Raw genomic sequence first — 20,564 nt, 5'->3', positions numbered from 1 at the left:
GATCTTGGGTCATATTGGGTTCATCAGTTACTTAGTGCCCCTAAAATCTACTCATTCTTTTTTAAGAAGTAGAGAAGTTATATATGGTTTGAAAATAATGAACATATATGTGATTTCTAAAAAGTAAAAAGCAAAGTCAATGGAAAACCTGTGTGCTAAATAATAACCTATCTTAATTTGGGGGGCATGATTTTCCTCATTTATACCCAGGAGTGCACTTTTAGATGTTACTTCTGGGAGCAGAGATAGTCAATAATAGGATTTTACCTAATTGTGTATTCTATACTTGGAAGACTTAAGGGTTAAAAATATGGCAAATGCCCAAAGCAAAAGAAGAAATATTAGCAAACAATTTGACATATAAGTCTGGTTAGCTTTTGAGGTTTTATTGCTTTTTGGTTTAGGTGTGAGGTTGTCCTATCATTAATACAGTTACCACATGAAACCCTATCTTTATATCAATTAATTTTTATATTAGGGAGCTAACCCCAGCTAATACACTTTCCTATTCTAAACTTATGAAAAATCATGGATTATAAATAATTATCTATAGCCAAAAACTGTGTTTAAGTCCCGGATTTGTCTTTTACCAGTTCTGTGGCTTTTGGTCAATTAACTGCTCTGTTCCTTGAGTTTCTTCATTTGCTAAAAAGAGAAACATAGAATCATAGAATTTAGAATGGGAAGGCTCTTTAGGACCTTAAGCCAAGGAAATCATTGCTTAGGATTAATAGGATCAAAAAGGAATAACAGAAAAATGTGCTAATGGTTCTTTTTTCTTTGAAAGACTTGGTTTGGTCATTAGCTATTACAATTTTCCATCGATAACCTAGCTATAAGACTTAAGTATTTCAAGAGGTTACCTAAGAGAATATAGACCTGCTACTGTTTGATCTGGCCTCCACTTTATTCCTAATTCATCATTTTTTGGCTTTAGAAGGCATTATCATGATGCCATGTGGAATAGTTTTAGCCATAACAAGAGTAATTCTTGTCTGCAGCCCTAGCTTTCCCCCTCAGCTCAGTTTTAATTAACAGTGGCTGCCAAGCAAAATGTATAAAGGTTGATGTTCCCTCCACAAGAAAAGAAATTGGATTCCATTGGGTCAATCTGGTGTGTGTGTGTGTGTGTGTGTGTGTGTGTGTGTGTGTGTAAAATGCACTTCTGGAATATTAGGGCTACAGGATGAAAATTTGGAAAGGGTCTCCTCCTTTTTTAACATACAAAATAACTCACATAAAAACTATGCTCCGTATTGAAAGCTCCATGAGAACTAAGAATAGGAGAGAAGAATAACTTTAGAAACATCTATCCACATCTACTTTGAAAGTAACTATGGTCATGAAACCAGTCAGAATTAACTTGTATTTTTTTCTTTTTTTGTTTTTGCTTTTTATTCTAAAACATTTGTTTTTAACATGACAGTTGCCTTCATACAACACTCGGAACCTCAACTACCTTGACATTATGCAAGTTTCTATTTGACCACAAAAATACAAAAATCTCTTGAATTTATAATGGCATGGGGGGAGGATGGGAAGGAAGGGGAAGTTTGCTTCAGGATGGTTTCAGGCGGGAAAATAGGTAAGTCTTTTCTGTGGAATCTTTTCCCCCATTCTCTCCCTTTTCAATGTTCATGAGTCCAAGAAGAGACTGCTGATGACCTGACCCTCTCTCTTCTGCCCCAAACCCTGCTCCTGGGGCAACTAGTATTCTCCTGCAGAAAGCTGGGGATGCCAACAAGATGAATGTCTCTGGAGAGGTTAACCCAAAAAGAAATTTCGGCCAACCACACAGGCAGCATGGACACAACTGCAGTAAAGCATATGGAAGTGGAGCAAGGGAGAGTGTGCCATTCATTCATTCATTCATTCACCTGTACGGAGAGGCTGTTCCCCAGGAAAGATAATCGGTGGGTCTTGGAGCAGGACGAGGTACAATGGGCTGCTCCACAGCAGTCACATCCCCTGAGTAGGATTTAAGGAGGGAAGCATTTTTATTAGCCAGCATGGCTCTCTCATTCCTGCGAAACTTGGCTCTTCGGTTTTGAAACCACACCTGGAAGAAAGGTAACAGAAAAAGGAAGACAAAGAGAAAGGGGGAGAAAAGTTAAACAAACGAAGAATTCCCTGGCTTTTTCTTTGATGCTTTCCTCTATACATTGAGGACTTGCAACTTTTTTCCTACACCCTAGAGCTCAATTCCCTAGATCTCTAGTGACCCATGATGATTATGTGATCAGTGAGACATTGTCCTAAGAAGGACTTTAATTATTGTCATCTTATTATAGTCTATTTTCTTCAATTTTCCCTTTAAATCATATTTCTTTCTGTATTAATGTTACCAACTATTTAGGATCCAAACCAGAATTATCTTATATTTATTTATTTCACTTGTATATGCTTTTATGTACAGAAGAATGTACCCTCCCTGAGGGTCAGAGACAAGTGTGTTATCACTAATATAAGAAGACAAATAGTTATCCTTTCTGTAAGTTTAGTCTTAGAGAGTTGTCCTGTGAAATTATAACTAGTTCAGTATTTGCGTCACGCTAACTGGAATACTGGATTTGGAATCTCATTAATTACTAATTAATTTGACCTGTGTTCAAATACCGGCCCTACTACTAACTAAATATCTTCAGCAAAGTCATGTTGTTTTTGCATTTGTGAAATAACAAACCTAGGTTAATTCATCAGATATCAATAAATTATTAATTAAATACTTATTATGTGACTGACACTGGGTGAGATGTTTGAAATACAAATATAAAGAATGAAACCATTCCTATTCACAAAGATCTTTCATTCTAAGAGAATTCAAAGATCCTTCCAACTCTAAGTCCTGTTACCCTATAACTTGGAAAATGGGCTATGTCGTCATAGTCTATTTTCAACTTAATGTCCCATAAGTGAGAGAAGTAATGTGATGTAATGAGATGACCTTAAAATGGGGGAAGCTTGGGTTAAAGTCTTCCACTAGCACATACAGGTTGTGTGATCATGGTTATGTCACTTAATCTTCTATTATCTCATGGAATGTTCTAAGACTATGAATTGCAGAATAAGTGCAGATATTCATTCAATCATAGAGGAAGTGACATCTCCTAATTCCATACACCAATAAAATCATAGATCTTGACTAATTCTATATTTTTAATATTATTGAGATCTTGTCCATTTCTATTTGTGAAAGCAACTAGGTTATGCAGATGCATAGATATCATCAATAAATTCCAATGTTGGACTTGTCATGAAGGAAGACCTGACTTGGAATTCTTCTTCAGATACTTAGCAGCTATGTAAGCAAATTCCTCAGCCTCAGTTTCCTCATCTGTAAAATGAGTGTAGCTTTAGCATCTCTTTCAGAGGGTTGTCATGTGGGTCAAATAAAATAATCCTTGTGAGCACTTGGTGAGCCTTAATGTGTCAGCAGATTCTAGATATTATTTATCTTCTTTAAAAAAAATGAGAGAAAAGGGGCAGCTAGGTGGCATAGTGGATAAAGCACTGGCCTTGGAGTCAGGAGTACCTGGGTTCAAATCCGGTCTCAGACACTTAATAATTACCTAGCTGTGTGGCCTTGGGCAAGCCACTTAACCCCATTTGCCTTGCAAAATCCTAAAAAAAAAATGAGAGAGAAGTAAGATTTTTTTGCTTATTTTTTTTTCCTTTAAAGGAAGTGTCTTTTTTTCTTACATGCTAAAACTTGAGAAGTAGAACTTGGAGTTTAAGATGATGACATAAAATACAGAATTATAGCATTTAAAGATCTGAAAAGAACTTTGGAACTTTAGAGCTTGCTTATTTAATCCAATTCTTATTCATCTATTTTGGGAGCCAGAGCTGCAGAAATGGATGAAATGTGTCCCCTTATTATCTTTCCTCATTATTTCTACTTCTCCTCTCAGTAGTTTCTCAATCTGTTAAAATATGGTTTCTGACCTTTTTTGTTCAACTAAAACTTTTGCTAAGTTTCAGATCAAATTAATGATGAGCTCTTAATGACCAAATTGTATTCCCAGCCCTCATTCTTCTCAATTTCTCAGTGGCATTTGACATTTTCCTTTTGTTGCTTTTCTGAGTTTGAGTCTCCATATTCCTGTTTGACCTTTCCTTCTTGGTCTCCATCTTCTTTTCCACAATTCCCTGGGTCTTCTTATCTTCTCTCTCTCCACTTTCTTATTATCTCTCCACTTTCTCATCAGCTCCCACTGGATGAATAATCAGTTCTATGCATCTTCCAACCCCAATCTTTCTCATACATTGCTATGCTACATCAAAAAATTGCCTGATAAGCAATTTGAATTTTCCTATAGACTTCTCAAATTCAACATATCCAGAATAGAAATTGCTTTTCTTCCCAAACTCATTTCTCTTCCAACTTTCCTCAATCTTCAAAGGGTATCAGTATCTTCCTATCATCTTAGGTTCTGATTCTCAGTGTTATTCTTTTTTTTTAGGTTTTTGCAAGGCAAACGGGGTTAAGTGTCTTGCCCAAGGCCACACAGCTAGGTAATTATTAAGTGTCTGACACCGGATTTGAACCCAGGTACTCCTAACTCCTGGGCCAGTGCTTTAATCTGCTATGCCACCTAGCCGCTCCTCAATGTTATTCTTAACTCTGTTCTCTCTCTTATTATTATTCACACATATAGAGACATTTAATTACCAAATCTTATTATCCCAAACCCTTGATTCAAACCCCATCCCTTATAACTACAACCCTAATTTGACTTCTCATCATTTCTTTCCCAGGCTATTGAAAGAGCCTCCTAATTTTCTCCTTGCCTCAAGTCTCTTGTTTTACCAAGCCATCCTTCACAGAGCTACCAAACTGATTTTTTTTCTTGTATGTCACTCACCTATTCAATAAATTTCAATGTCTCTTTAAACAAACGATTGTCTAGGATCAAATGTGAACTCTTCTGTTTGGCATTTAAAGCCCATCACACCTTTTTCTCAACCTACCCTTCCATCTTTATTACATAGTATTCCCCTTGCCACACTCTTTTGTAATCAAACTGGCATTCCTGGTGTTCCTCATATGGGATATTCTATTTCTCAACTCTGTATCTACTTCACACTGACTTACCCCCATTCTTGGAATCGACTGCCTCTTCACCTACAGAAATCCCTGATTTCCTTCAAAACCCAGTTCAAGAAACATCATCTACTGACTGATCCTACTCTTTCTCCCCAGCTCCTAGCATTCTGATCTCCCAGAGCTGATTCATATTTTTTCAGATTTATTTATTTATTCTGTATATCCTAATTCATGTACATTTTGTCTCCTCCAGTAGAATGTGACCTCTGTGAGGGTAGATACCGTTACATGTTTGTTTTTCTATTTCCAGCACTTAGCATGGTGTCTGGCTCATTATAGTGGATTAATAAAAGCTTGTCAATCAATTTATTGGCTAATAAACCAGTTCTGCACTGACTTTTGACCATGGAATTATTCATACTGTCTTTCATTCCCTCCAACAAATAGCCAGCATACATTTCATCCCTGTTGAATGCCAACCAATCTTATTCAAGGCTATCTCAGGAATTTTTACATACACAGAACTCTTATTTTTCTTGCCTATAACCACTCTGTGTCCCTGAAATACAATATTCATTTCACAAAACTTCCTGTTTGCCCCTTTAAATTATTAAGGAAGCATCTCTAAATTACTGAAGGTGATGCCAAACTAAACAGTTTCTCCTTCTTTCATGTCTCGATGTGTATCTTAGGGCTAAGTACTGAGCTTCTTTACAAGCAGAGATGTTCTGGCTTCTGCATATATAACATCTTGGCTAAAGGTTCTTTCCTGCTCATTTAGCAGCCATTAATAATGGAGTATGTGTTCTGATTTTCTGGCAGTGACTAAAACTTAGTTGAGGTGGGGAAGGGCGTGGGGAGGAAGGAGGGAGGACCGGTCTCGTGCAAAATGAGTTTTTGCCTTTATGATATAAGCCCTGCAAGTCCCTCTGCCTCTGAAGTTTCTTGCTTTGCTACTTTTCAATATTTCAGAAATATCAATTGCTTTCAAAATAGACCTAGAAGAGGATAACAGCTTTTAACTGTAACTCATCATTTCTATGTTAGTATAAATTAGTGTTATATCCTTTGGACTTACATCCCTTGAGGTAGCTTAAATGAGAACAGGATCCTGGAAGAATGGGAGTCTTGCAAGGAAGGGAGTAAGGGTTTGGGGATCATGGGACATATGTGACCAAGGCCAGAGCAGCTCCTGACACAGCAGTGCCATGAGTAATTTACTGAAACTGAGCAATTTACTGAAACTGAGCAACAAGAGAAAAGGAAAAAAGTGTGTACATCTCATGGAAAGGGGAGCATGCCAAATAGTGATGAAGTGACATAGAGATAAATTTTTAGACTCTGGGCAAGAAGACACCTACCATTGATATTTACTGACAAATCTGACCTGCCTGGGCTTCAGTTTCTCCATTTATAAACTGGAGAGTAGAGAACCTATCTAACAAGACTGTGGTGTGCTTCAAATGAAAATAATGCAGTTAAAATGTCTGCCAACTTGAAAAGTGCCAGGGTCAGTTATGAGAATTACATAATAACTTTTATTGAGTGAAGGGTGAGACCTGAGTTAAGCTTCAATACCTTGTCTTATCCAATCTTTTTACTTTCTCCTCTCCAATTTAGTATCCTTATTTATACACATAGTGAATATTAAATGTTTGTTGAATAAGTGGATATGTGAATATGATTCTTTCATTATTTGCTTTAGGGAAGATCCCTCAGGAAAAGCCAACCAGGTATAATGGTAGTCCTGTAAGACTTGTTCATGTGCAGTTGTTTCAGTGGTATACTGCTCTGTGTTTTGAGATTTTCTTGGCAGAGATGCTGAAATGATTTGATATTTTCTTCTCTAACTCATTTTACAGATGAGGAAACTGAGGCTAAAAAGGTTAAATGACTTGCCCAGGCTCACCTGGCTAGTAATTGTCTGAGGCCAGATTTGAACTCAGGTAGATGAGTCTTACTGACTTCAGACTCGACGTTATTCACTGCATAACCTAACTGCCCAAAGCACATTGAGTGTTAGATAAGATACTCAGACCTAAATCCCAAACCTGCTCTTTTATTTAATATTTTTATATATGTTGCACTTACCTATCTGTATGTAAGTGATATCCTCCCTCCCTCTTCCCCATCCCCAAGCAGAATCTAAATCCCATGCTATTGTGAGATCAATTTTGTTTTGACATATATCCATCTCCTGTACCAGACATAGTGATTAGCATACAGTTGAGGTTTAATAAATGCCTATTGAATTAATACTCTAGTGAGACACAGGAGTCAAAGAGATTTTTTGCCTTTAGACTTTCCTTCTTTTAATTAGGATCTTCCTTCTCTCTCTCTCTCTCTCTCTCTCTCTCTCTCTCTCTCTCTCTCTTTCTCTCTCCCTCTCTCTGTTACTCTGTCTCTTTCTGTCTCTCTGTGTCTTTGTCTCTCCCTTCTGTATGTATCTCTCTATCTCCTTTTCTATCTCTAACTGTCTCTATCTCTATGTCTGTCCAAGTCTCTCTCTCTCTCTCTCTCTCTCTCTCTCTCTCTCTGTGTCTACCTCTCTGTCCCTCTCTATGTATCTGTCTCTCCTTCTGTAAGTCTCTCTGTCTCTTTCTCTCTCTGTGCCTCTCCCTCCATCTCTCCATATTTGAATATGTATAAACATACATGTTTATATTCACATGTATGTACAAATATCCCCAAAGATATATAAGCATATATACATGTGTGTGCTTTTTCCACCTTACTAGACTTTAAGCTCCTTGAGAACAGGAATTATGTCTTATTTCAACTTGAAATCTACTTCAGACCCTCATATAATGTTTTGCATATAGTAGGTACTTAATTTTGATGCATTATATATTATGGCACTATAAAGTATCTTGTGAAACTTTAAGTATTCTGTAAAGGTGAGACATCATCATGATATTGCTAATACTATACATTATTGAGAATATAAGAAAATTATAAAATAATTAACTACAACATATTTTATAAAATAAATTATAACATATAAATATAATAGATTATAATACAAAATATAAAATTCTAAATAGTCTTGTCTGATATAATGGAAAACATAGTGGTTTGGAAATTGGAGGTTATAGGTTCAAATCCAACCTCTGTTCCTTTTTACTTAACTGAGAGCTTAGGTTATTTAACCTTCCTGGGTCTCTGTTTTATCATTTGTTTAAAGTGACGGTTGGACCACATCTTCTCTATGATCCCCCTGTCTACTTCTAGTTCTATGTGACTTGCCCATGTCACTTCAAAAATATCAATTACAGACTTTTTGGACCTTTGACATAAAAAAAAATTCAGATTCAGACTGGAGAGTTTTTGAATGTTAAAAAAAATAGCTTTGATCATGTTACCACCCTCCATACCTCTAAAAGTTCAGCCCCTCCTCAGATCCTGCCCCTATCCACCTCCACAGAAAAAGTGTGTATGTATGTTTGTCTGTATGTACATATGTAACATAGCCAAACATGGGGAGTCATAAAACCTCCTTGTATATTTTGGCTTACAGAACAGAGCACAAATCATTCCTTTGAAAGAGGCATTTGTTCTAGAGATCTTATTTGAATCACAGATTGCATTAAGTAACACTAGCTATTTTCTTAAATCTCAGTAAGCTACTTCCGACTCTGTCAGAGGTTTTGCAGCAACAAGATTTGTTGCATTCACATTTGAAGGATTTACTGGTCTGAGTTTTTTTTTCCATTTGGTCTTGCCCTAATTACCTCACTAGAATGGAATACAGATAAATAATACCGTATGTACTAAAGTGGTTAGAACTTTTTATAAATGTAAGCCTAGACCTCTGCTAAATTGCCCTACCTGTTGTTCTTTATTCAGGACTTTTTAATCTCCTTGCCTTTATGCTTTTCTTCAGACTGTTTCCCCTTGTCTGGAATATTCTCTGTCTTCACCATCATCTCTTGGAACTCTAGTCTCCCTTCAGGCTTCAGTCCCAAGGCTTGCTCCAACAAAGGGCATTCCCTGAGTATCTCCATTTTTAGTATTCCCAATCTCCAAATTATTCTACAGAATATTTATTTATTGTGTGTATGTTGTTTCCCCTCTAATAACTTACAAACTTCTTGAGCTCTGGGACTATTTTCATTTTTGTTTTATTATTTATTTTTTCACAAGGACCTAAAAATTGCAGGTTATTTAGAAATGATTATTGAATTGAATTGAATGTTGAGTTTGGATACAAGAAGATGTGCATTCAAATCTTAATTCTGATTTTTGATAATGAGACTATCAGCAACTCACTTCTTTCAACTACAGATAACTTTCCATTTTTAAAAGAAAAAGGTTAATTTTTAAGACCAGATCTTTCATCTTGCCGAGGCTGAAATAGTCCCAGTCGCTTTTGTTTTTGTATTTTTTTCTCACAAGGACCTAAAAGTTTCAGACCATTAAGAAATGATTGTTGAGTAGGATTGAATGTTAAATTTAGATACAGGAAGACAGGTTCAAATCTTAATTCTGATAATTTGATAGTGAGACTATGAGCAAGTTATCTCTTTCTTTTTTATTAAAAATTTTATTTATTTTGAGTTTTACAATTTTCCCTTAATCTTACTTCCCTCATCCCACCTTTTCAACCACAGATAACTTCCCATAAAAAAGGCTAATTTTTAAGACCAGATCTTTCCATCTTGCTCAGGTTGAAATACAAGGGCTACTCAGGGGCCCCATCCCACCATGATTGGCATGAGAATTTGGATCTGCTCTGTTTCCAATCAGATAACTTTCTAAGGCATTTTTAGAAAGTTATAGAAAGCCCTACTGTTGGACCCTTGATCCATTGACCTACTTGTTATAACATAACTTTGTAATTTTTCCCCTGCCTCCTATTTCTTCTCTAACCAACCTGCTAAGTACTCCTCCATCTTATTTCTAAAAATTTAAATTGTTTGCCCATGTTCTTGTCAAGGGGAAGAATAGGGAAATCTTAAATTTTTTTGTATTCTATTTTTATGACAACATTCAAACCTTTCTGAAATCTCAGACTGGTGTTTCTGGTTCAAGAATAATGAGCTTTCCCAAAGACTTTTTTCTGAAGTTTTATAAACATTTAGTTACCTGAACTCTGGCTTCAGTGAGGTTAACTCTGCGGGCAAGGTCTTCCCGTACAAAAGCATCAGGGTAATGTGTCCTCTCAAAGACTCTTTCTAATGCCTGCAACTGACTGCTGTTGAAGGTGGTCCTATTTCTTCTTTGCTTTCTCTTTTTCTTCTCCTCTGAGTTCAGCTGATCATCTGGAAGAGAAAAAAATGAAGGATGGTAAGAACTCTGGTGGGTGGGTCTTCTTTATACTTCTAATTCACAGCAAACATCTATTATACAAGGAATTCTGCTAGGCGTGGGGAATACAAAATCAAATGTCACTGTCCTTAAGGTATATTTACTACCTTTCTCCTACTCCATTTTCTGCATTTGTACCTCATTTGAGTCACACAATAATCCTTTAAAGTGATTGTTTCTCTTCCCATTCAGCTGAGTCTAAGACAGCATAAGTGACTAAGCATACTGAGATGCCACCCTGATCTACTTTCTAGCCTCCTATAACCAAATGTGGACATCAAGGATTTCCTGTCACTGGTCAGTTATGTATAAAACTTCTGTGATCAGAAAGACCTAAGTTGATGATCTTGGAGTCCTCTTTGGGAGAAAAAGGATGAGACAGCTTATCTTCCCAAGAACAAAAAGGAAAGCAAAATTGGTGTTATTGTTGAATTATAGATTGTGTCTGACTCTTTATAACTCCACAGACCATAGTATGTCAGGCCCTTTCTTTATCCTCCACTATCTTTTGAATTCTACCCAAATTCATGCTCCTTGTTTCCATTTCATCCTCTGTTGTCTCCTTTTTCTTTTTCTTTTAATAATTCCCAACACCAGAATTGTTTCCAGTGAGTTTCATCATCTCATTATGCAGCCAAATTATTTAAACTTCAATTTCAGCATTTTAACTTCATTATTCCATTGCTGAACAAATTTCTTTAAGCATCAATTGATCTGAGCTCCTTGTTGTACAATGGTATTTCAAATGTCTTCTCCAGCATCACAATTCAAAGGTATCAATTCTGTGGCCCTCAGCTTTCCTTATAGTCCAGCTCTCATAGCCACATATTATTACTGGAGAAACTATAGCCTTGACTACATGAATCTCTACTGGCAAGGTAATGGTTTTGGTTTTTTTTAAGAATGCTATCCAGATTTGTTATAGTTTTGCTTCTAAGGAGCAGGCATCTTTTAATTTCATGGCTATAGTCACTGTTCGTAGTATCTTTGAGCCCAGGAATATATAAACTGACACCGTTTTCATTTTTTTCCCTCTATTTTCCAAGAAGTAATGGGCCCAGTTGCCAAGATCTTAGTTTGTGGAGTTTTTTTATCTTAAGCTTTAAGCCAACTTTTTATACTCTCCTCTTTCACCCTCATCAAGAGATTTCTTGATTCTTCATTTTCTGCCATCAAAGTGATATGAATTGCCTATCTGAGATTACTGATATTTCTTCCAGAGACCTTACTTTCAGCTTGGCATATAAATGAAATAAAAAAAGGTGACAATATAAAACCTTGTACTCTTTTTCCAAATTCAAACCAATCAGTTTTTTCATATTCAGTTTTAACATTTACTTCTTGCAAAAGTTTTCAGAAGACAAGGAAGATGATCTGGTATTCCCATTTCATTGAGAACTTTTTGTTGTGACTTTAGTGTAGTCAACGAAATACAAATAGATATTTATGGGGAATTCTCTTGCTTTCCTCCATAATCTAATAAATGTTGGGAAATTGGTCCGTAGTTCCTCCACCTATTTGAAAACTAAGCTTTTCTTCTGATAATTCTTGGTTCACATATTGTCAAAGCTTCAGTTGCAGAATCTTAAGTACAACCTAGTCGGCATAAGAAATAAGTCAATTGTTCAGCAATTTGAATATTCCTTGGCATTACCCTTCTTTAGGATGGGAACATAAACTGATCTTTTCCAATTCAGTGGTCACTATTTTTTCCAAATTTGCTGGTATATTGAGTGCAGCATTTTTAGCACATTATCTTTTAGGATTTTAAATAGCTCTATGCTATTACCTCCACTAGCTTTGTTGTTATCAATGATTAAGTCATATTTGACTTCATTTTTCAGGACAGACATTCTAGATCAGTAACCACATCACTCTGGTTATCAATGATGTTAAAATCATTCTTGTATATTCTTTTGTGTATTTTTGTCACCTCTTCTTAATCTCTTCTCTTAAGTCGTTACCTTTTGTCTTTTATCGTGACCATTTTTGCTTGAAACATTCTCTTGATAAACTCAAATTTTCTTGAAGAACTCTCTTGTCTTTTCCATTCTATTGTTTTATTTTATTTCTTTGCATTGCTCATTTCAGAAAACCTTGTCACTCCATGCCATTCTCTGGAATTCTGCCCTCAGATGGGTATATCTTTCCCTTTCTCTTTCCTTTTACTTTCTTTCTTTCCTCAGTTATTTGAAAAACCTCATCAGACAGCCATTGTTCTAGCTTGCTCTTCTTTTCCTTGGAATGTTTTCTGTTGCTGTTGTTACTGCTTCCTTTAACTATGAACCTCTTTCCATAGTTCTTCAGATATTCTATCTACAATATTTATTCCTTTAAATCTGTTCATCATTTCCACTTTATATGCATATGGGGTGCTGTTTAGGTCATACCTATATGGTCTGATAGTTATACCCACTTGCATCAATTTGAGTCTGAATTTTGGAAAAGTAGTCAGTTACAGGTCTGATGTCTATATTGTCCCCCTGCTAATAATAAGGCTAGTGGAGGTAATATAATCCCAAAGCTGTCTTTTGGATTGTTGAAAAAAAAGAGTGTTTGTTATGGCTTGTGAGTTATCTTCAGAAAATTCTATTAGTCTCTGTCCTGCTTCATTTTGTATTTAAAAAGCTAAACTTGCCTGTTATTTCAATTGTCTTTTGATTTCCTACTTTAGCATCCCAATCCTCTATGATTAATGTGATTTCCTTTTTTAGTTATTAATTCTAGAAGATGCTGTAGGTCTTCATAGAACTGACCAAGTTTGGCCTCTCCAACATCTGTGGTTGTAGCATAGTCTTATATTACTGTAATGCTGAAAAGTTTGCTTTGGATTCAAAGAGATATCATTCAGTCTTTTTTGAGATTATATCCCAGGATAGTTGTGGTAGAACCTGAAGTAAATCAGACAGCCCTTTAACACACATTTTCATCTATGTTATTCAGAATCCTGGCAGATTCAACTTGACCTCTTGAAGCAGAGGAGGAGGATTGGGCAAGAATTCGTTTTCACTGGGAATTTACTTTGGTTTAGTTTTCACCCTGTAGCCTCTTGGAAGCAGCATGGGACCCTTATGCCTAAATAACCAAGACTCCAATATAGGAGCAACTGAAGCAATATCTAAACCTCCTTAAAACAGATAAGCAACAGGTATACATGGACTAGGAAACAGTTGAATAAATTATAGTATATGAAAATAAAGGAATATTGTTGTAAAATTAAAAATGATGAAAGAGGCAACATATTGGAGTTAATTTTTAAAAAGTCAGTTCTAGAATCAGGAAGACTTGTATTCAGGACCTGGTGATGCCTTGCTGGCTTCCATGAAGTTAAATTAAATGAACAATATTTTTCTACACAAAAGCATAATAGCTAGGTGATCCTAGGAAAGGCACTTAACCTCTCCTCTAACTCTCTAAGACTGCCAATTAAAAGATAGATTCCAATTTCTATTCGTCCATGAAGGTGGAGGGAGCTAGGGAACCCCATGCTAGGATTTCACAATGTTAAAGAAAGCACAGAAATCACACCTTTGCCCCACGTTCCACCCCTTAAAATAATAAAAGAATAAATGAGCATGATGAATTGAAAAATATGGGAACACTTAAATGAAATGGAGTAAAGCAAAGAAATATAAACCAAGAGAGCACTATACACAACAACCACAGTAACGTTAAACAGAAGTGATCAAAGGAACCCCCAATCTATTGAACTGGGACACCACCCAGAGAGTCAATGTTTGAATGTTCCCCTCAATGGGAGCAGATCAGAGGTTCCCCTGATTTCCCCTATCACAATATTTGTTGTTCAACCATTTTTCAGTTGTGTCCAACTCTTCATGACCCCATTTTGCGGTTTTCTTGGCACCGTGACAACATAAACAATAACAATACTACAAGACAATCTAATTGAGGGGAATTGCAATAAACAATCTTGATCCTAAAAACTGATGATGAAACATTCCTACCTTCTCTCAGTACATTTGTAAAGAACCATAGATGGGGAATTTGTATACGATATCGATGGTTACAGTGTTAGATTTGCTTAAAGATTTTTTTTTGTTATAAGAAAGGATTTAACAAAGGAATTTGTTTAGGGAAAAATGAAATGGTTTAAAAAAAGGCAGTAATAGAACTTTAAAATAACAAAAACAGATTGGAGTTATCAGAGATACTCCATCATCTTCAAGTTAAACTAACTCTGCAACTGAGAGACTCTTAGACTCATCAGAAAGTCCCCAAAATTGGATGCTGAGAATGTGAAGCCTGAGACTTTCCCAAGTACTGGCTATGTCCACAATTGCTTTTAGTCTCAACCTCTTTCCATAATCTACTTTTGGAAACCTGGCAAGTCAATTATGCAGTCTTCCATCTTCCATGTCTGCAGGCAGTGATTAGTGTACAGTCAACCCCCACCCTCCAACAGTTCAAGTCAGAAATGATGGATATATCAAGCTGAGCAGAATACCAGCTGTACTAATACTACTGACAAACCAACTGCATGGGGCCAGCCACGAAACCTGGCCACTTAGCCCATAGATTTCTCAGAGATTTACAACTCAGTAACCTATCACAACCCAAATCATACATTTAGCTGAACCAGACTTTGAATTCCATTCTCAAAGATCTACCTCTCTCCGCAAAGCAATCTACCAAGAGAAAAATCCAGGCAAGTAACTAAGCATTTGTTCAACAGTTTTAAAGCTCTAATTAAACTGAATTTGAATAGGACTCTGAGGTAATTATAATGCTTCATTCATTCATTCATTCATTTAACAAACATTTATTGTCTTCTTGCCTATGCAAATTTATTATAACTACTAGAACCTAGAACCTGTTTCAGTAGTCCAAGAGTAGTGATGGTTTTCTTCCTTGAAATTTTTCTACAAAGTGAGAGTTATCCTGAGCTTTTTACAGCTTACCTCTTGTCTATTATCTCATTTATTCTTCACAACAACTCTATGAGGTAAGCTAAGTAGGTAAGATTATCTCCCTTTTACAGTCAAGGAAACTAAAAGTTGGAGATGCTATATGACTTGACCAAATTTATACGACTAGTAAGTAGGTGATCCAAGAGAGAATTCAAGTCTTCTGATTCCTTGTTGTTTGGTCATAACTGACTCTTTCTGAATCTGTGTGATGTTTTTCTTGGCAAAGCTCCTGAAGTGGCATGCCATTTCCTTCTCCAACATATTAAGGTAAGCAGAGGATAAGTGACTTGTCCAAAGTCTAATGAGTATCTGAGGTAAGATTTGAACACAGGTTCTCTTAACTCCAGGTCTGTATTCTCCTGATTACTAGTTCAGTGCTTTTTCCACTATGAGTTTCTCAGGTCTAACAGATCCTCAAACATTCTACAAAGAATCAAGTTTAGAAGAAAGATAAAGGGAAATAATATCAATGTGGCAACCTTAGATCTTTTACTGTTTTTGGAGAAGTGCCATCTTCTAGCAATGCTAAAGAAAGTGTGATGTGTTTCCATTTACAATGTACCACAGACATTCTTCTCAATCCTCAGGTCTATGTTCAATCAATGGTCCTATTTGTCATGCCTGTCAGAATACTGTGACCTTTAAGTGCCAGGGTCCCATGACCTTTGACACTCGGGCATGGCTAAGAGCCTCAGAAGGTGTCATCAGGGATTCAGTTGTCTCTGACCTTGTGGCCCAGCATCATCACAATGTAGTGCTTTAGTCTACAAAGTATGGCTAAGCCCCTAGGCTATTTGTAGTTCACCTTAATACAGGAGACTTTCTTCAAAGGCAACAAAAATGCAAGGGAATGCACATATAAACAGAAAAGGAAAATGATCTAGGTTATTCCTCAAAGATATGTTGTTGTACCCCAAAGAAGTCTCACCTGGATCTCTAAAACAACTTAGCTCTTCAGTCATTATTAGGACCTGTTTAACACCAGTCTAAAGTCTGGCTCTCCCTATTTTTACAAGCTCCCCTGAGAGACTCTCAAAATAGGAGAGAGGATGCAGCAGATAGAGTACCAGTCCTGGAGTCAGGAGGACCTGAGTTCAAATTTGTTCTCATATACTTAATAATTACCTAGCCTGTGTGACCTTGGGCAAGTCACTTAACCCCATTGCCTAGCAAAAAAAAAAGAAATGAAAAGGAGAGATGCTGGAATAATCCTTAGGTCTACTGGCATCTTCAATCCTGTCTGCCCAACTGGGATAATAAAGCAGTTCAAGTCTCTCCAGGTGGTCTGAGCCCTGGTGACAGGTGCCACAAACCAAACTTGAAGATACAGTTATAAAAACAAAGGTCTAGAAAGGAACTTCAGAAGCTACTTTGCCTTTTACTTGGACTTTTCTTATCTCCAATTAAAACCAAATCTTTTTGAGACCCTCCCAGAACGGAGATTCCAAAGCTTACCTAAGGAAGAGGCTCCAACAATTTGTAATCTTCATTGCCAGCAACTTCTTCCTCAGGTGAGGAAGTGTGCAACCATCTCAGCCTATTCTCTCTTTTGAACTACATTCACACAATTATGTCTTAACAAAACTTTTTATATCCTGTTCCCAGAAGTACAAGTGTACTCCATCAGTTTTTCTTTAAAGCAAACCTGTTGTTAACCCAAATTCCACTGGCTGACCACCATAAACCACTAGTTCCCCTGAGATGGGAGGGAGGGAAATGGAGAATTATATTATATGACAGGGAGCAAACAACTATGATGACTTGAAAGAATCTGGCAGTAGCTCTGAGTGAAATCCTTGTTGTTTGTTTGCTGTTACTGTTTTATTTGTTTTAACAAATCATAACACCCCTCCAGATGAATTTGGGTATGAGAAAAAAACATGTAAATAAAGAGAGCCCAGCAATTCTCCTTCTGGCAAACATCCTTCAAGAGGCAAGGTGTAATGGAAAGAGAAGCCCAGCAGGCAGCAGGGACAGCCCTTGGGTTACATAGCATGTCTGTCTTTGCTCACTCATTTCAAACTGTGGGCTCTTTGTTTTTCTTCCCTGACACAGGAGACCACGATCCAGTCCGGTATCTTTAGAAGCACCAGAGGAAATGTAAACATTACAGAAGTTTGTAAATGTTGGGCACTGGAGGGACACTTCTCTGTAATAAACAGTTTTATCAGACCTCACACTCAGGTTGAATGAAGGGTAGGAAAAGAGATGAGGCTAAACTATTCATTGAAGTCTGATGTTCTAACCAGCTTTCCAGAGAAAACAGTTTTAATTCATATTGGTCTTTAGAACATCCTGCCCAAAGATGCTCACTTCCTCTAATGTGTCACAGGACATCTCATTCTTCGGGACATTGAACTGAGCAGTATTTATCCAACCTCAGAATAACTATAGGGCAAGTCAAGAAATCTAAAATAAAGAGAAATTTGCCTTTACTGATTTCTCTCAACTAGAGATGAATCTTTCTCCTCAAACTTCTCCTAAGAGGTCATACCTTTCCTATGGATTGAATACATTTCAATTGTCTTGTAGCTTTTTGTGCACCATTTTTTAAAATTTCCACTCCCAATAAGCTATAAGTTTCTTGGGGGCAGGACCATATCTGCTGTCAGTTCTAATGCTTAGGAACATGCCTTGAGTGTAGTTCAAAAGATCAGGAGAGAATAGGCTGAAATAGCTGCACAGAGAAATTCGGATTTTACCTGAGGAAGAAGTTGCTGGTAATGAGGATTATGAATTGCTGGAGCCTTTTTCCTTAGGTCAGTTTTAGAATCTCCCTTTTGGGAAGGTCTCAAAGTGATTGATTTCAGTTGAGAACATGAAAAGTTCAACTGAATTATTTGATTAATCTAATTGAAGATTCAAGTAAATAGATCATAGATTAAAAAAAAAAAGATTTAGCACTGGAAGACACCCAAGAGGTTATTTCAACTCACTCATTTTACAAGTGAATTAATGGACCCAGAAGTTAAGTGACTTGTCCAATGTCACCCAGCAGTTAGTGGCAGAACCAGAATTCAAATCTAGGTCCTTCCTTCAAATTCAGCATATTTCCAGTTACATCAAGGATTTATTTGTTTGTTTTTATTTCCCTGAATCATTGGATTAAAATTTCCATGTAGATTGTGCACTGGTTTCAATTTCTACTGAAAAAGAAACAAATTGTTCTGAGGACCATAAACTTAGATTTGGAAGTGATCTTAAAGATGACTGAGCCCTATCTCCTCATTTTATACAGATATAAACTGAGGCAAGGTAAGCAACTTGCTCAACATGTCACTGTATGAGCAGACAAACCCAGGTCTTCTGATTCCAAAGCCAGGATCTTTTCCTTTCAACATAATATTTTTGCCCTTCTGACTCAGATGTAAATTCCCATGTTCATCCTGCTGCTTGTCAATGCCCTCAGGGCAATACTGAAGAATCATATCATCAGGATAAATTAAAAAAAAGTTTTAAAGAAAGATGCTTTTCACAACCCATTTTTGCTTTGTATGGATGTTTCAGATCCTTTTTGGAAGTATATGATCTAATAATTAAAAGAGAAAGATAGAGAATTTTTCCCTGCTGAACAAAGTTTTTTTTTTGTTTCTAACAGAATAGGTGTTGAGCAGATGGAGTAGTACTAACTCTAATGCAAATATTCTCTATGACCTCCACAAACTCACTCTTTGACTATGTCTATACAGTTGGAAGGTTTCTTCTGGTAAAGGAGTCATCCAGCATCTATTTTTTCCAATAACTTGGTTCATGTTTAAGACTTAGATCTCAATCTTTGTTTTCTTAGTCTCATTCCAAATCCCCACTTCTTTCATGGGCCTTTCTTGATTACCACAGTCCTTGCATCTCTGAAACTGGACAGAGTTTCTCTTGATAATAAGTAATATGCTTTCTTAGATTACCTAGTTGTCTCTGATTTGGTCAGAAACCTTGAGGATTTCCCCCTCCCAGATTGATTATTTTTGACTTGGTAAAAGAAGTCATACTTTGCCTCATTTCTTATCCTTAATAATTGAGTGAGTGCTGTCTCAGAAAACTGAGGCCTGCCTTAGCTTATATATGTGACTTTGGACAAATCATTAACTTTCCTCAATGAAATGAAAAAGTTGGACTCGATGGCCTCAAAAGTATCTTTCAGTCATCTATATATACATACCGACACATACATCCTACACTCATACAACACACACACACACACACACACACACACACACACACACACACACAGACACACATATCCATATCCATATCTAGCAATGTATCTATATATGAAAGATCTTGGATATACTCAAAGGCACTTCTAGAAGTCATAACGGACTGTTTTTCTAAATCAGAAGATTATATTCAACCAAAGTAAAACTTCATCTACTTGTGATATCTGGATCACTTTACAGAGTTTGGCCTGGGGAGAAGGGTAGACAGGGATTGAGTAGTGAGTACAAGTATAATCATCCCATGTCTCCTATGGCATCCCTACTTCATTAAAGGTAACAAGCCACTGGAAGATTCAGGGCCCTTGAGGACACATCTTTTTTCCTTGCCCACAGAAACTAGTATTCCAGCTAGAGAGATGAAGAGTTCCTTGCCTTAATTTATTATGTACATTAGAACAAATCTTGTAGCAAAATACAACCATTGAGGTTGTATTGCTTAACCAGAAGAATTGCAATATGATTGTTGGCACCAAACCTGTTTTAGGAGAATTCCCAAGTGTGACTCCCCTCTGCAACTAAATTTTTGAGTCACCTTGACTTTTGCACCCAAGAATAGAGAGGTCTCCCCCAACTGATTCATGAAAACTAAATACAACCAAGGGAGAGATTTTCTTTCAAAAAAAAATGAGGGGCAGCTAGGTGGCACAATGGAAAGAGCACTGGCCTTGGATTCAGGAGTAACTGAGTTCAAATCCAATCTCAGACTTAAGAATTACTTAGCTGTGTGACCTTGGGCAAGTCACTTAACCCCATTGCCTTAAATAATTTTTAAAAATGGAACCTGCTATTTTTTCAGAATCCTAAATCATATTTTATGCAAAATGTAAGGGATCATATTTACAGAAAATTAAATGAATAGTGTTTCCAATCTAAGCATTTCAATCTAGAATTCTAAAAATTATTGCTCTCCTCTTGTTATTATTTAATAAAAATCCCTTGAGGGGCTTTACCCACAGTGCTGGACTTGGAGAGAAAAGACCATAGCTCAAGATTCTCTTCTGACACTTGATAACTGTGTGATTACTAATCAGTCATGTAGTCTCCCTGAGCCTCAAGGAACCTCCAGAG

The 20,564-nt window shown here is 36.7% G+C and overlaps 1 protein-coding gene across 2 annotated transcripts in view; it reads right to left on the bottom strand.

Moving 5' to 3' along the window:
* PRRX1 (paired related homeobox 1) overlaps positions 1 to 20,564 on the bottom strand; it is a 100,240-nt gene that overhangs the window by 12,883 nt on the left and 66,793 nt on the right. For both annotated transcript variants that reach the window (XM_074221986.1, XM_074221985.1), the window contains exons 2-3: positions 10,133 to 10,308; positions 1,878 to 2,059 (exon numbers count right to left, since the gene is read on the bottom strand). In XM_074221986.1, coding sequence (XP_074078087.1) covers positions 1,878 to 2,059; positions 10,133 to 10,308 — 358 coding nt within the window. The remainder of the gene's footprint in view (positions 1 to 1,877; positions 2,060 to 10,132; positions 10,309 to 20,564) is intronic.

Source organism: Macrotis lagotis, chromosome 2 (assembly GCF_037893015.1).
Source record: "Macrotis lagotis isolate mMagLag1 chromosome 2, bilby.v1.9.chrom.fasta, whole genome shotgun sequence".
Taxonomy (NCBI): domain Eukaryota; kingdom Metazoa; phylum Chordata; class Mammalia; order Peramelemorphia; family Peramelidae; genus Macrotis; species Macrotis lagotis.
Note: the sequence above shows the minus strand (reverse complement) of the source record. Positions and strands in the feature narration are given on the sequence as shown.